This window comes from Trematomus bernacchii, unplaced genomic scaffold (genome assembly GCF_902827165.1).
Source record: "Trematomus bernacchii unplaced genomic scaffold, fTreBer1.1, whole genome shotgun sequence".
In the NCBI taxonomy this organism is placed as follows: Eukaryota; Metazoa; Chordata; class Actinopteri; order Perciformes; family Nototheniidae; genus Trematomus; species Trematomus bernacchii.
In genome coordinates, this window is record NW_022987698.1 from 3111266 (window position 1) to 3123839 (window position 12574).

At 37.4% G+C, this 12574-nt stretch overlaps 2 protein-coding genes across 2 annotated transcripts; both read right to left on the minus strand.

The window, feature by feature from the left end:
- Positions 1-1801: 1801 nt before the first annotated feature.
- hyal2b (hyaluronidase 2b) lies at positions 1802-4888 on the minus strand. The gene is made up of 4 exons (XM_034138586.1): positions 4733-4888; positions 3183-4160; positions 2751-2840; positions 1802-2669 (listed from the first exon to the last, which is right to left on the minus strand). The coding sequence occupies exons 1-4, from the start codon at positions 4778-4780 to the stop codon at positions 2283-2285; spliced, it is 1503 nt and encodes a 500-aa protein (XP_033994477.1). The 5' UTR covers positions 4781-4888; the 3' UTR covers positions 1802-2282.
- A 2318-nt stretch (positions 4889-7206) lies between these two features.
- Positions 7207-11922, minus strand: tusc2b (tumor suppressor 2, mitochondrial calcium regulator b). Its single transcript, XM_034139471.1, has 4 exons — positions 11762-11922; positions 10691-10936; positions 8878-8998; positions 7207-8780 (listed from the first exon to the last, which is right to left on the minus strand). Exons 2-4 carry the CDS (start codon positions 10837-10839, stop codon positions 8715-8717), a joined length of 336 nt encoding a protein of 111 aa, XP_033995362.1. The 5' UTR covers positions 10840-10936; positions 11762-11922; the 3' UTR covers positions 7207-8714.
- Positions 11923-12574: the final 652 nt, after the last annotated feature.

Consider the following 12574-nt stretch of genomic DNA (forward strand, 5'->3'; position numbering starts at 1 on the left):
TATCTTGTAGAAAAACTGAATATGAAATGTTTTCAAAAACAAAACAGTTTTCTTTCAGATTTGGTTTTAAAAAACAACATCAATACATTTTTGGCAAAATAAGGCTTGTAAATTAACACTGAAGCTGCTTCCAAAACAGCGAGGTTGGGTAGTACAAAAGTAAAGGTTTACAATTCCATAAATTATATATTACAGATTCATTGTTTTAGACTTTTGATAGTTGTATGCTTCAGACAACCACTGATTTTCACTGAGACAGGAAACGTACTTGAGTTAGATAATAAATTGCAACAAAAAGAAGTTAAAGTGCAGTATTACAATTCTTTCAGCATACTTGAAACATTTTACTTCAATAGTATTTGGTATATGAAAAACAGTCAAAACGTACCTTGTATTCTAACAAATGTTAGGTAGCTAAACTACTTTTTGAGCGTTATCAGAGAGAATAAATACAGAGCCGACTGTATGAATATGAAACTGTTCAGCCAGCTATAGTCTAGAAAAGATATGTAGATGGCAATAAACTAATATGATGATGTACCTACATGGTTGCTATCTCCCATTCACAAGCTGCTGTGCAACTCAAACTACACCCTAAATCAAAACTGTTAATTGTGTTTAGGGCCAGAACAATACTGGATTTCTGAGGGTTATTTTTATATTTGAGAGCAACATTTATAATTATTTTTTCACATAAACATTAAGGTTCCCTTACATATTAAAGAATTCTGGCCAAAGTTGACTAACCAGGTTAGATTTGTATCAATTATTTTTCATTACATCATTACATACTGCGTGAATAAATGCTGAAATGTTTTTCTTAACATGTAAATCAATAAGTTGTTTTCAAATTGATTTCCATGTCAATTACAAGACACCTTTGGCAATAAAATAAAATGTAGCTTTTCTTATCTCATTAGTACAGATCTGTCCAAACTTTCCACTTGTATATTAAAATGAAAACTAATGGGAATATGTAAATCATATCATTATAAAGCACAGGGCTCAGCATAGGGCTGAGATAAACACTGTTGTTAAAAGTCAAAACTTCTAAACAAAGGCGACCATTAAAAAGCGCACTTCATAGCATGGTAAAGGCACAGATTTAAACTGTTTACATTTCATTCATAAGGCTTCCACAACAGAAAGAAACAACAATGTTTAAGGTGTGCATCAAGATTTTTGTTAATACTTCATGTTGTTCTATTGTTGTGTTGATCATAAAACAAAACTCAAAAACTGTAAAAATTAATTAAGAAGGCATTTTTTCCTCTGTGGAAAGACTTCCACAAATCCATGTGTGCAACAATGGTATAGAGCAGGGGTGTCAAACTCAAGGCCCGTGGGCCAAATCCGGCCCGTGACCTCATTTTATGTGGCCCCGCAAGAGCTTGCAGAGAATATAATATACAATACAATTGGTGCAATTGCTGAATATTTGCTTTCAATTATTTGCCCTAGACTTCTGCTTTCAGACGTAGTTATTTATGAAGTTATTACCAGAACTGATGATAATCCAATGCAGAGCCAATAATGTAATATATACATTATTTAATATATATTTATATATGTATATTTATATAGAGAAGCCAAGAGTGTGCAAAGCTGTCATCAAGGCAAAAGGGGGCTCATTTGAAGAATCTAAAATATAAATCATATTCTGGATTGTTTATCACTTTTTTGTTTACTAGATAATTCCCTATGTGTTCTTTCATAGTTTTGATGTCTTTAGTATTAATCTACAATGCAGAAAATTATTTAAATAAATAAAAACCTTCGAATGAGAAGGTGTGTCCAAACTTTTGACTGGTACTGTATATTTATATAGTTACAACCAGCCCTTTGAGTGTAACCATAATGCTGATGTGGCCCGCGATGAAATTGAGTTTGACACCCCTGGTATAGAGTATCTTCTAATCTGAAGCATGAAAGAGGCCTTTAAGAGATATGTCAGATTTTTGACATCATTTGATATAAGTTTAAGAGTTGAACAGTTTTAAAATGTATGAATGAAAATAAGTTTCAGGAGGAGGTCCTAAAGTCGGAGCTCTGCCAGTGCAGCTTGTCAAACACAAATGTTCCAGTTTGATGGGTCTGTGTGCTGGGATAAAAATCTCCTGTCATACTGGGATCACCTCTGATGACAGGAGGGAGTGTCGGCTGTTGTAAATGTATCAGTTTCTATAGTGCATAACTATAACTTAGCAACTTCATGTTGAAGGTCTGACCTGTGCTCTTCAGAGCTGGCAGAAGCAGTGAATAGTTTGCGTTTCTCAGCTTCCTCAGTGTAGTAAAGTGAGGAGTCCTAGTGGGAGTAAAAGGCAAAGAGGCCAGGTCCCTAAGACAGAGGAAGCTCTATTCTGCCCCTCTTTCTCAGCACAGGCCTCACCCCTGTACCCACCGTAGCATTGGCACTGGAAGTGTGTGTGGAAAAAATCCAGCTCAGCTGGGCCAGGCACGCCTGTAACCTTCAGCTGGCCACCCTGACTCGTGATGCTGTGAGTTAAGTGGCTGAGATGCAGGTACACGTCATTGTCTGATATTTTGCGCAGACAGCGGCCATGGGACTTACAGAGCACCTGACTGCACTGTTCAGCAGCTGTAGTCACGTTGAGGAGGTACCGGCCCAGCTGTCCCTGGAGATAATCATTTAGGATGGTGCAGCTGGCCTGCAGGCAGAAAAAACAAACATTATGTTAACGCCAAACCTACACTATTCAGCACATAAGCAAAGAGGGAGTGACACTTACGCTGCTGCTTGCATAGGAGGTGTCCCCCCAGAAGATCAGACCTGCAGCCCCGAGAGCAATACTCTCTCCAATGGTGGAGACCAAATCTGTCTACACAACATTTACATAAACAGTTCAGTGGTGTACAGTACAATGATGTTGATATTATCACACAGGTACGTTTGAGTAAATTAAATAATTTAAATGGTCGCTTAGCTAATACACTTTTAACAAAGTGTTATCGGTATTTGATCTAACCATCATACATTCCTGTGGTGTTAGCGGAACCCCAAAACTAAAACAATACCTAATGTTGTTATCTTGTGTATCTCCAGCAATGTGTGGCAACTGCATCCTCTGATGTAAGGTTAAATATAATAACTGAACTTCTAGATAACATAATAAATGTATAAGCCTCCTGTACTTGATTAACTTTTGCTCCAGCCAACTTACTTGAGATAGAAGGGTCATCTGATTCATGTAAGAAGGGCGGGTATAAACGAAAACTGGCCGTGCTAATCCATCCCCAACCGATGCTAGTCGCATGGCCTCCTTCACCCTGTTCCGGACAAAGAGGCGCCCATAATTTGTAGAGGCAAGAACGGAGCCCATGTATATAGACGGGAAGAATGCTGTACAGTCCATCCACAACCAGTTAAGTTGATCATTGCGGCCCATTTCCACAACTGGACAGCGTCCTGTGTAGTTCTTCAGGCCATTCCTGTAGTCATGGTTGTAGCAATCTGGAAACAGGTAGAAGCCCCACAGCTGATTTGGCCTCAAACTCTTGGCAAGTTTCAGAGTCTCAAGCATAAATTTGCGAGCTGACAGCTCAAATTCCTGCTGTGCAACTTTTCCCACTTGTTCTGGAGTCCACTTTGGGTTCTTTTGGGCCACCATTTCACGAGATTTACTCCGATAGATATCTTTAATATCCCAATTTCGAATCCACAATGGGCGCCACTCCTCCCAGTCAATCACAGCTAAACCTTTCGCTACTGGGTCACGTATATATTTCTGCAAACCTTCAGGCATTTTTTCAAAGTGCTGAGTGAGGCTGGCAAGCTGTGGAAGGCCTCCATTCAGTGCAGTGCCACTACGCTCATAATAGGGATACAACCCAAGGCGTTCCTTATAGAAAATTGTGAGGTTCTGTCGGACAAAGCCCTCATTGGGGGATGCCACAATGTCAAACTGGTCCAGAGATAAAGTTACGCCATGCCACGGGCCACACTCCTGTGTTGGGGCATTCCAAGCTAGAAGAACTGGCGTCTGGGAATATAATGGCCACCTTGTCTGCTTTAATTCTGCTGAACACAAGACTGTCCACGATGTTAACAAAGTCAGAAGAAACCAAGGCATCTGGCCAGCTGTGGTGAAGAGAGGGGGAGATACAGCCTCCATGGTCACTGTCCGTCTTCTGTCCTCTTTCTCTTGAGAATACAAATAAAGCAGTTTTGTTAAATTCAGAGAACAATTACATCCACAAATTTAAAATATATAATACTGTGGTTAAGGGGATTGAACACTTTTATAATGATAACTTATAAATGAAAATAGGAAATGGTCAGAGTGATTTTTAAGTTATATTTATAAGAGTTTCAGAAGAAGAATTAAAAGCAAAAGCAAAATTATTTGATAAGTTAATACATAATGTTAGAATAAAGTTACAACAAATACACTACATTTATGATGAAGATAAATTATAGGTAACATCTTATTACTGATATTACCAAGTGATTGATCGCAGTTCACTCTGCTGTTTGATGACTTAACATGAATCATTTTTATTCGGAACAGTTGTGGCAAAAAGTTAAATGTTGGTAAGAGCGAGATTTAAAGCATTCACTATTGACATTTAAATGCACATTTAAGTTTTCTCTGAATACTTTGAACTTCTTCCCTACACGGGCACAGATAAACTAAGTTTGACAAAGTTTCATTGAAACTGACAAACGTGCTAAGTAAGCTAACATGTTGTTTTTCTGACTATTTAGTCTGACCTGTTCTGATGAAGCCAAGCACGGGGGCTTATTCCACTCATGTAACATGCAGATGAATTGTTCTTCCACAGCCCTGCCATGTGGAAGATATAAATTAGAGTCCGTTTAATCCCATGTTGATTATTTACAAAGCTAAGGCTAATAGATACAACGGGAGGGATGGTGACGGGTAATGTTGAGCAATAGTCCAGAGCATTGAGTTCCTGACCAGGGGGGTGTCAAAATGTATTAAAGAGAAAAGAAAGTCGTAATTTGCCGTTTTTGTTCATAGAGCATGGGGTTTGAATTGTAAAACACTATTGCTAAAAAGTTAAGAATGATCGTAACCCTGTCTGTCATCAAATTGACAGTAAAACTACATTCCACTGCCGCTCACCCCCATGAAATAAATAGTCTGTTCTTCATTTTATGCTATGTAGAGGGAAATCAAAAGTTAGGCCAAATCCTACTGCGCGACATTAATGTGAAAGTTTGAGTTACTGGTAACTTTCTCTTCAGATTCAGATGAATACAATATAACTTACAATAAAGTCATAACATATGATGCATTATTAGAAATTAAGCAACCTGGCAACATTTAAAGTCAATTGACTCTGAATTGACCTGTAGGCTAATAGCAACAACATTAGTAATAAATGCATAATTAAAAATATGTTTTATAATCCAATAATACAAGAAACATTATTCTTGTGATGGACAATTCTGAATAAGGAGTACTTTTATATTTGGTCTATTTTGATGCTATTACTTTAACCTAAATATTATTTTGAATGCAGTGCTTTTACTTATAACGGAGCATTTTGGTTGTTTACTACTTCTACTTTTACTTAAGTAAAAGATCAGAGCTACGTTTTATAAATGTTATTCAGCAAAAGCATCTTTCAAAAAAATGTCATTATTTTACATTATATTCCTACATTTGACCTTGCATCTAAGTTGGGATAAAGCATAACCTGCATTAATCACATACATTTTAGTGTCCAAATAATGTCTCTTACCAATAACTGTTTTCCTCTCTTGGATCCAGATGAAAGTAGTTCAATCAAGCAAGTTGTTTTGATCAGTTTGCATTCTGCTCAAAACTTATCCAGGTCATTTCCCCTTTACAGAGCAAACAAACGCAGTTCTTCAACTTGTGTCGAAATCCACCAGAGTGTTGTTTAAATATCCAGCAGACTCCACCTCTGATTTTGGAAGTGAAGCTTTTTCTTACCTGCTTTTTCTGACATCATCCATTGAGGCAGATTAAAATGTGTACAGCACAGCGCTTGCCCTGTATGTTGAATGTTTTATACCTGTAGTCATTTCATATTAAGCCTTTGAAGTAGTAGACAGCAAAGTGAATAGATTTGTAGGACTCAACTGAAAGCATTTACATTTTGCCTGGAGTTCTACCAGTATGGCTCACACATGATCCTCAGGAGTTGTACTGATGTTTAGGGTGTGCTATAAACGCTTTGGAATCACATTATGAATGCCACAAGCAAGGATTGGCCCAGAATAAAAAAAAACGTAATAGCTTTATGACCTGCACTCTATGAACTGACTTTGGACTCTGGCACATGTAACCTCATGAATACATGCATATATGTATATTTCAATCTTGACTGTTTATATGTACATATTTAGATTTATTTATGGACATGCTGTAAGCAACGTTTACCCATGTTCATGTTCAAAATGTCATATATTTAGGGCTACTGTTAACCTAATACTTATTATAGCAAACATTTGTTTTGTTTCTTGTTGTTTCTATGTTTTATTTTGCTTAGTACTTTTTTTTCTTTAAAAAAATATACATGAGAGAAACCAGGCACATGTTTTTGTATAAAAACAGAATGATTTTGAATCAGTTTAAAATAAACATAAATCAGATGGTATGTTCAGTTGTTTTGAAACATTACTTTGTCTGTCGTATAGCTATGAAGTACTATCTTAAATAACTCATCTAATTCTGTCTTAAAGTTTTTACCACAGTCATGCAGTCAGGTGCAAAGGTCAGCAACAAAAAAGTAACTTCATAATACGACACGTTCATCGCAAAAAATACCATATCAACCTTTTGTTGAACCAAATTACCTCATTGCACCTCTGAGGGTTAATGAATGACTATATTAACTATATATTGTAAGATCTTTGTTTGCACCTGTGGCAAAGAAAACAAGGTGCTCATTTTGACACAGAATACCTCATAGATTATGTGAATAATGGCTTACTTTTTGTATTTTATGTATGAACATGTGCTCAGACTTTTTGTCAGCGAAGCCAGAGGATGGGTGGTTTGCTGAGTCAAATATTTTTGATACTGCTATTCACCACATAATCTTGCATGTTATTGCAGCTTTGTGAGAGTAAACAACACAATGTTATTGTACTGCCATGTCTCCCCAAGACTCAGCTGAAAAATACATTTGCTCTGAGGTAAAAAAGCACAAAGACTTGTGTGGAGTAATCATTTCATGGAAGCAATAAAGTGTAGTGGATTTTGGCATAGCCATCTTTATCCTTTGAGAAGAACAATATCAGACAGCTTTGTAGAAAATCCTTTCTCATGAACACTTCTCTCTTACGTCCAGCCCTGGCACACATGCATACACACACTCCCAACAATGGTTTGCCTTTGCAATTTCCTATGCAGGTGGCTAATTGTATCATGGGTGGAGGTCAGGAGCCTTATTTCCACCACATTGTTGGAAAGGTCTGGTCAGTTATTTAGTATTTACAACATGTTGCAAAAAAGCTGAATTCTCCATCTGTTGATTATTTGTCACATGACCCTTACAAGCTTGCCAAATAAAGTTTATAAAGCAATATATACTATAAAGCCTCATATGATGCTCATTAAAGTAGATATCCTCCTGTAACTTTCTTTATTTTCTCAACATTTTAGTTTCACTCAGAAGGATTTGGTTTCTCAGGATTGAAGTCCCTTTAAACTAATTTAGACTGTATTATTACATTTCCAAACACACAGGTCTAACTTACCAGACCTCAGTATGGTTGTCAGGTCAAGTCATTACAGGCTGTCGTATGGTATGGGAGCCTCAGTTTTATTATTTTATTAAATTAAAATCATCCAATTAAACACAGAGCAGATGTACATTTTCAGTTGTAGAACTTGATGCCCTCCAATAGTTTTGAAAGGCAATGACTACTAACTGTTTCTATGGATTTTCTTTCCTCTTATCTTGACAGTTTGTGAGAAAGTAAATTACCTTATAGTCTTATAATGTATAAATATTAAAAAGGACAATGACACAGTTGAGCATTTGATATTGTAATTAAAAAACAGTTATAATAAATTAAAAGTGAAACATATTATGCCAAAGCAGCAAACAAACCAACAGGATTTCTTACTAGACTCACTGCTGCTGTGTACATGTGTGGCTCTGAGGTCATTGAAGCCAGTCCATCCAGCGTTATAATGACATAAATCCACTTGAGATTTTGTGGGCCACTGATTGTCAACTCCCTAGGCTATTACCAAGCAGATCCTGTTCCATGCATAATAAAGCAAGTCATGATGGTGTCAAAAAACAAAGTGTGCACTTGAACTTTCCCGCTCCAGATATGACCGTGACACAGGGAAGAACTGGTTGCCTTCTGCTCAAAATCCTAGAGTTTGTTGAATCATACCAGAAAACAATCTGCAGCAATAAATTCAGGACTCCTTCCCATGTCATCCCGTGTCTGCACACACATTCACACTTACATGCAGACAAACCATGTTCTGTAAACTGAGTAGGTTCTGCCAACTTGGCATCCTTCTAGATCTCCATTGGTGATCTATTCTGTCTAACTTTACACAAGCCAAAACAGATCACATGCAGGGCTCACTCACATTGCATCAGCCTGTCCACACAAGGGAATCAAATATATCAGGAGATCATATTATATTAAAAGGTGGTTCAGGCTTTCAGCTGTAGGGGAAGCCACAGGACGGAGTTGACAGTGGCTAGTCTGAGACACCCTTCAGACATCATCAGGCTTCACAGAGGACAACTGGGAAATCTACATGGATGCAAGGGATCTCCAGCTTTATAATTCCCTAGAAGGACACAAAAGAGATTACAATTAAAGCATGATAATACAGAGAGCTACCCTTGTTGTGAAAAGCTTTAGTTTAGGCATTGTAATGTACTCACCTGAGATGTTAGGTTTTTGTGAATCCTTTTCAGCTTGGCTTTTTTTCGTCCATTTTTTGTCACAATTGTCTCTTCATAGAACTCATGGGCCATGTCGCCATCTTCATCCAAGTACAGAGAGCTGCAGCAGAGAGACGAAATTAATGATATACATGTACACATGTATACTATACATATACATCTATACATAAAATGTCGTTTTCCAATGCTTTGCTCCGACATTAAACCTCCTTAAAATGTTTAACATTACAATATTTAAGAGGGTAGCTAAGACCATTCATTCATCCTCAGCTAAAAACTATTTGTGTGTCCACTCCTCCAGAAAAAATAAGGAGAAGAAATTATAATAATAATAATAATAATAATAATAATAATAATAATAATACATTTAATTTCTGAGTGCTTTTTCAGGTGCTCAAAGACACTTTACAGTGGTAGGAAATAAAATAAAATATAAATAGTTGAAATAAAATATTAAAACGACACCACCACCAGATTAAAAGCCAGTCTGAAGAGGTGTGTTTTGGTCAGTGTTTTGAAGGTGGGGAAGTCAGTGAAGTCTCACATGTTTTGTGGGAGTGAGTTCCAGAGGGAAGATTGAGTGGACACATTAACACTAAAATTCATTAGTGGAATATATATCGCCTGATCTGACAAGCCCTTTTTAATGGTGTATTGCAGTGGTTCCCAGCCGGTGTGCCTTCATTTAAACTTTATTTTATTACATGTTCAATGGCGCTGATAAGCTAATAAAACGTATATTGCTTTAGAAATATTAAATACCGACTGCTTAAATTCTCATGACTTACATCAGCCGTCATTGTTTACGGCGTGCAGAGCAGCTTTTTATCCTCGCGCCAAAATATTACAAGAGTAATGAGAGTGAGAGTGCTGGAGGAGAGGTTTGAGTCATAATTCCCTCCTATGAATGAAGACTTTGATTGGCTGCGGGATCCGTTTAATCCTCTCATTAATATCAGCCACTAGTTTAAACAGCAGAGCTCAGGATGAACTCGCAGAGCTATGGACCGCTCCCTGAAACTGAAGCACGGTGAACTACTTCTGGATATCTTTTGGCTGCTTGTGGGACACAAGTATCCATCCCTCTCAGAGAGTGCTATCAACTTGCTTTTACCGTTTCCAACCTCCTACTTGTGCGAGCTGGCGGTTTCCTCACTCGCATATGTCAAAAACAAGACCCGCCCCCGGCTGTCAGTGGAGCAGGACCTCCGCGTTGCGCTGTCCACTATCCCCCCACGCATAAAGAGACTGCTCCCAAAAGCAGGCACATGTGTCGCACTAACATGTGCCTATCATAGTTTTGTTGTTTAAACTGATTAGTCTGTTATAATTATTAAGTTATTATTAATTTTAAGTTATCATAGGCCTACCTCTTTTGAAATCCAAATGTAAAATAATAAGTCGTTTTTAGTCTGGTTCTTGTCATTATATGATGGATTATATGGTTTTTAAGATTACTTATATTTGATTATTTGTTCTATAAAACGTTATATTAAATTAAATACACATTTGAAAACCAATTTATGGTGTATTTATTGTTTGAAGTTTAAGCTCTGAAGTGGTTTTTAAATCTACGAGAAGTTGGTGTGCCTTGGGGTCGAGAAATATTTTTAGGTGTGCCTTGGTAAAAAAAAAGTTGGGAACCACTGGTGTATTGCACCAGAAGATGTGTCAGACTTTTTGTGCAAAAGCAGGAATTTGTGGGTCCGTAATACCAAGTGTAAACAACACTGGCTTCAAGTGAGGTTAAAACAGGTAGGATGAAGGCTATAAGATACTGAGGTGAATGTACCTTCGTCTAGTTAACACAAAAGGTGTTGCGCCTGTGAAACTCCGAGCTCTTGCCATTGACTGCTCGTTTCCATCTTGGATTGGATCGTCTGCACCAACCGAGCCTGAAAAAGGCCAAAATCCTTTGGATTTGGAGCCGCTACCCCCCATCTTCAGCTGCAGCACATTATTTTCTTGGATCACCAGACTGCCAGTAGTTATACAGTGTCACTGTACAAGATGAAGAGGGACCTTAAAAAAAAAACACCTACAAAAATGACATGAAATAGAAGAGTTAAGTTACTTAGGCATTGTTTTATAATAATCACCAAACCAAAATAATCTACGATTAACATGGATTTTTTGGAAACCCAGAATAGTGATATCATAAACAATGACAATTACCGAAAATATGAGAAATACATCAATTGGGACATTTTTTTGATACAGCAGCATAAAAAACACAATTTATAGGTCATTATTCTATAAACATTAACCATATTGCTTAAAGCTTACATAGGACACAAAATAAAGGACAAAGAGACAAAGCTAATGTCGAGTTAGGATATATTTTGTGGCATATGCCCTATGTCAAAGTGCCAGAATATAGGAGGCCACTGACATGACAGTGCAACCAGACGATGCTACAGTCAATAAATACACATTGTTAAAAGGAAACACAAAGCCTGCTAACGTTACAAACCCGGATGTCTCAATATAATATGGGTACATTTGTTTTTTAGAAATATAAACATCCTGAATAACGTTAGTCGGCTTTGCTTGTAGTCAAGAATGCTCGGTACCATTAGCATAGGTTATCTGAAGAGAACGGCTAATAAAGCTAGCTTTCTTTGAGCAACAGCACCGTTAAGACACTAGTGCTGCTTGCATTAGTTACACTGGTTATGTCACTTTATGTCCTGCTTACTCACATCACCACTGGCAAAATACAGTTAGCACTCTGTTACTAGCATTAGCCAGGTCAACATGTTTCCATCTGACAAAATAACGTTAAGCGACGCTGCCAAGGGCTAACGTTAACACTAACTGGTTTTATAACCGACATCCGTCACTTAGCTTGGTGGAAACATACCTAAAGTGGGGTTTGGTGCGGTCGCAAGTATATAATGTTCCTTGATGAATTTGTCTTGCTGGGTTGCTAGATCTTTTCAAGATATCACCACACAGCTATGCTAACTGTTTATGCTAACTAATGGTACACGTTCTTCTTCTCCGTCTTTTTCTTTAGCGTCTGGTTAAGAGTATAAGGTACGCTACCGCCATCACATGGACAACGTGTGGAAGTGCTAAACAGGCGTAGTGAACAGTCTTCTTCTTCTTTGGTGTTTATTGGCGGTTGGCAAACCAACTTGTAGGTGCATTACCGCCACCAACTGGACTGGAGTGTGGACAAGAGACTATGCAGAAAACAATAAATAAAATAAAATAAAATAAAAACAAAGAACCAAAACTCTAGATTATTTTAAATTGATCAATTTCTCTTAGAAATGTAATAATCTCACAATACATATTGCCTGATGTTTTCCCTAACAGCCCTGATAGCGAAAAGTCATGGTATTTTGCTTTCTTCAGTTAGTGAACAGTCTATGAGGAAAACCTGCTTATTAAAGGTTTTGCCTGTCCCTTTAACTAGGCTTTAAAATAGAACATTATTTTTGTTAGTCTTAAACCCACAGTTAAGGGAAATTTAACTTTGTTTTGCTACCACCCCTTCTGTTTTTGCTCCTTTTGTTCTGAAAGCAATATTTCACTGCCTTTTTAACCCATACCGAGACCACGTTTGACCAGGTCTGTCAAAAAACATACCAAACCAAAAGTACATGTAGTATGTGTAATACTTTTGTGTACTTTTCATGGTTTCTGTTTGACCCATTTATAATATAAT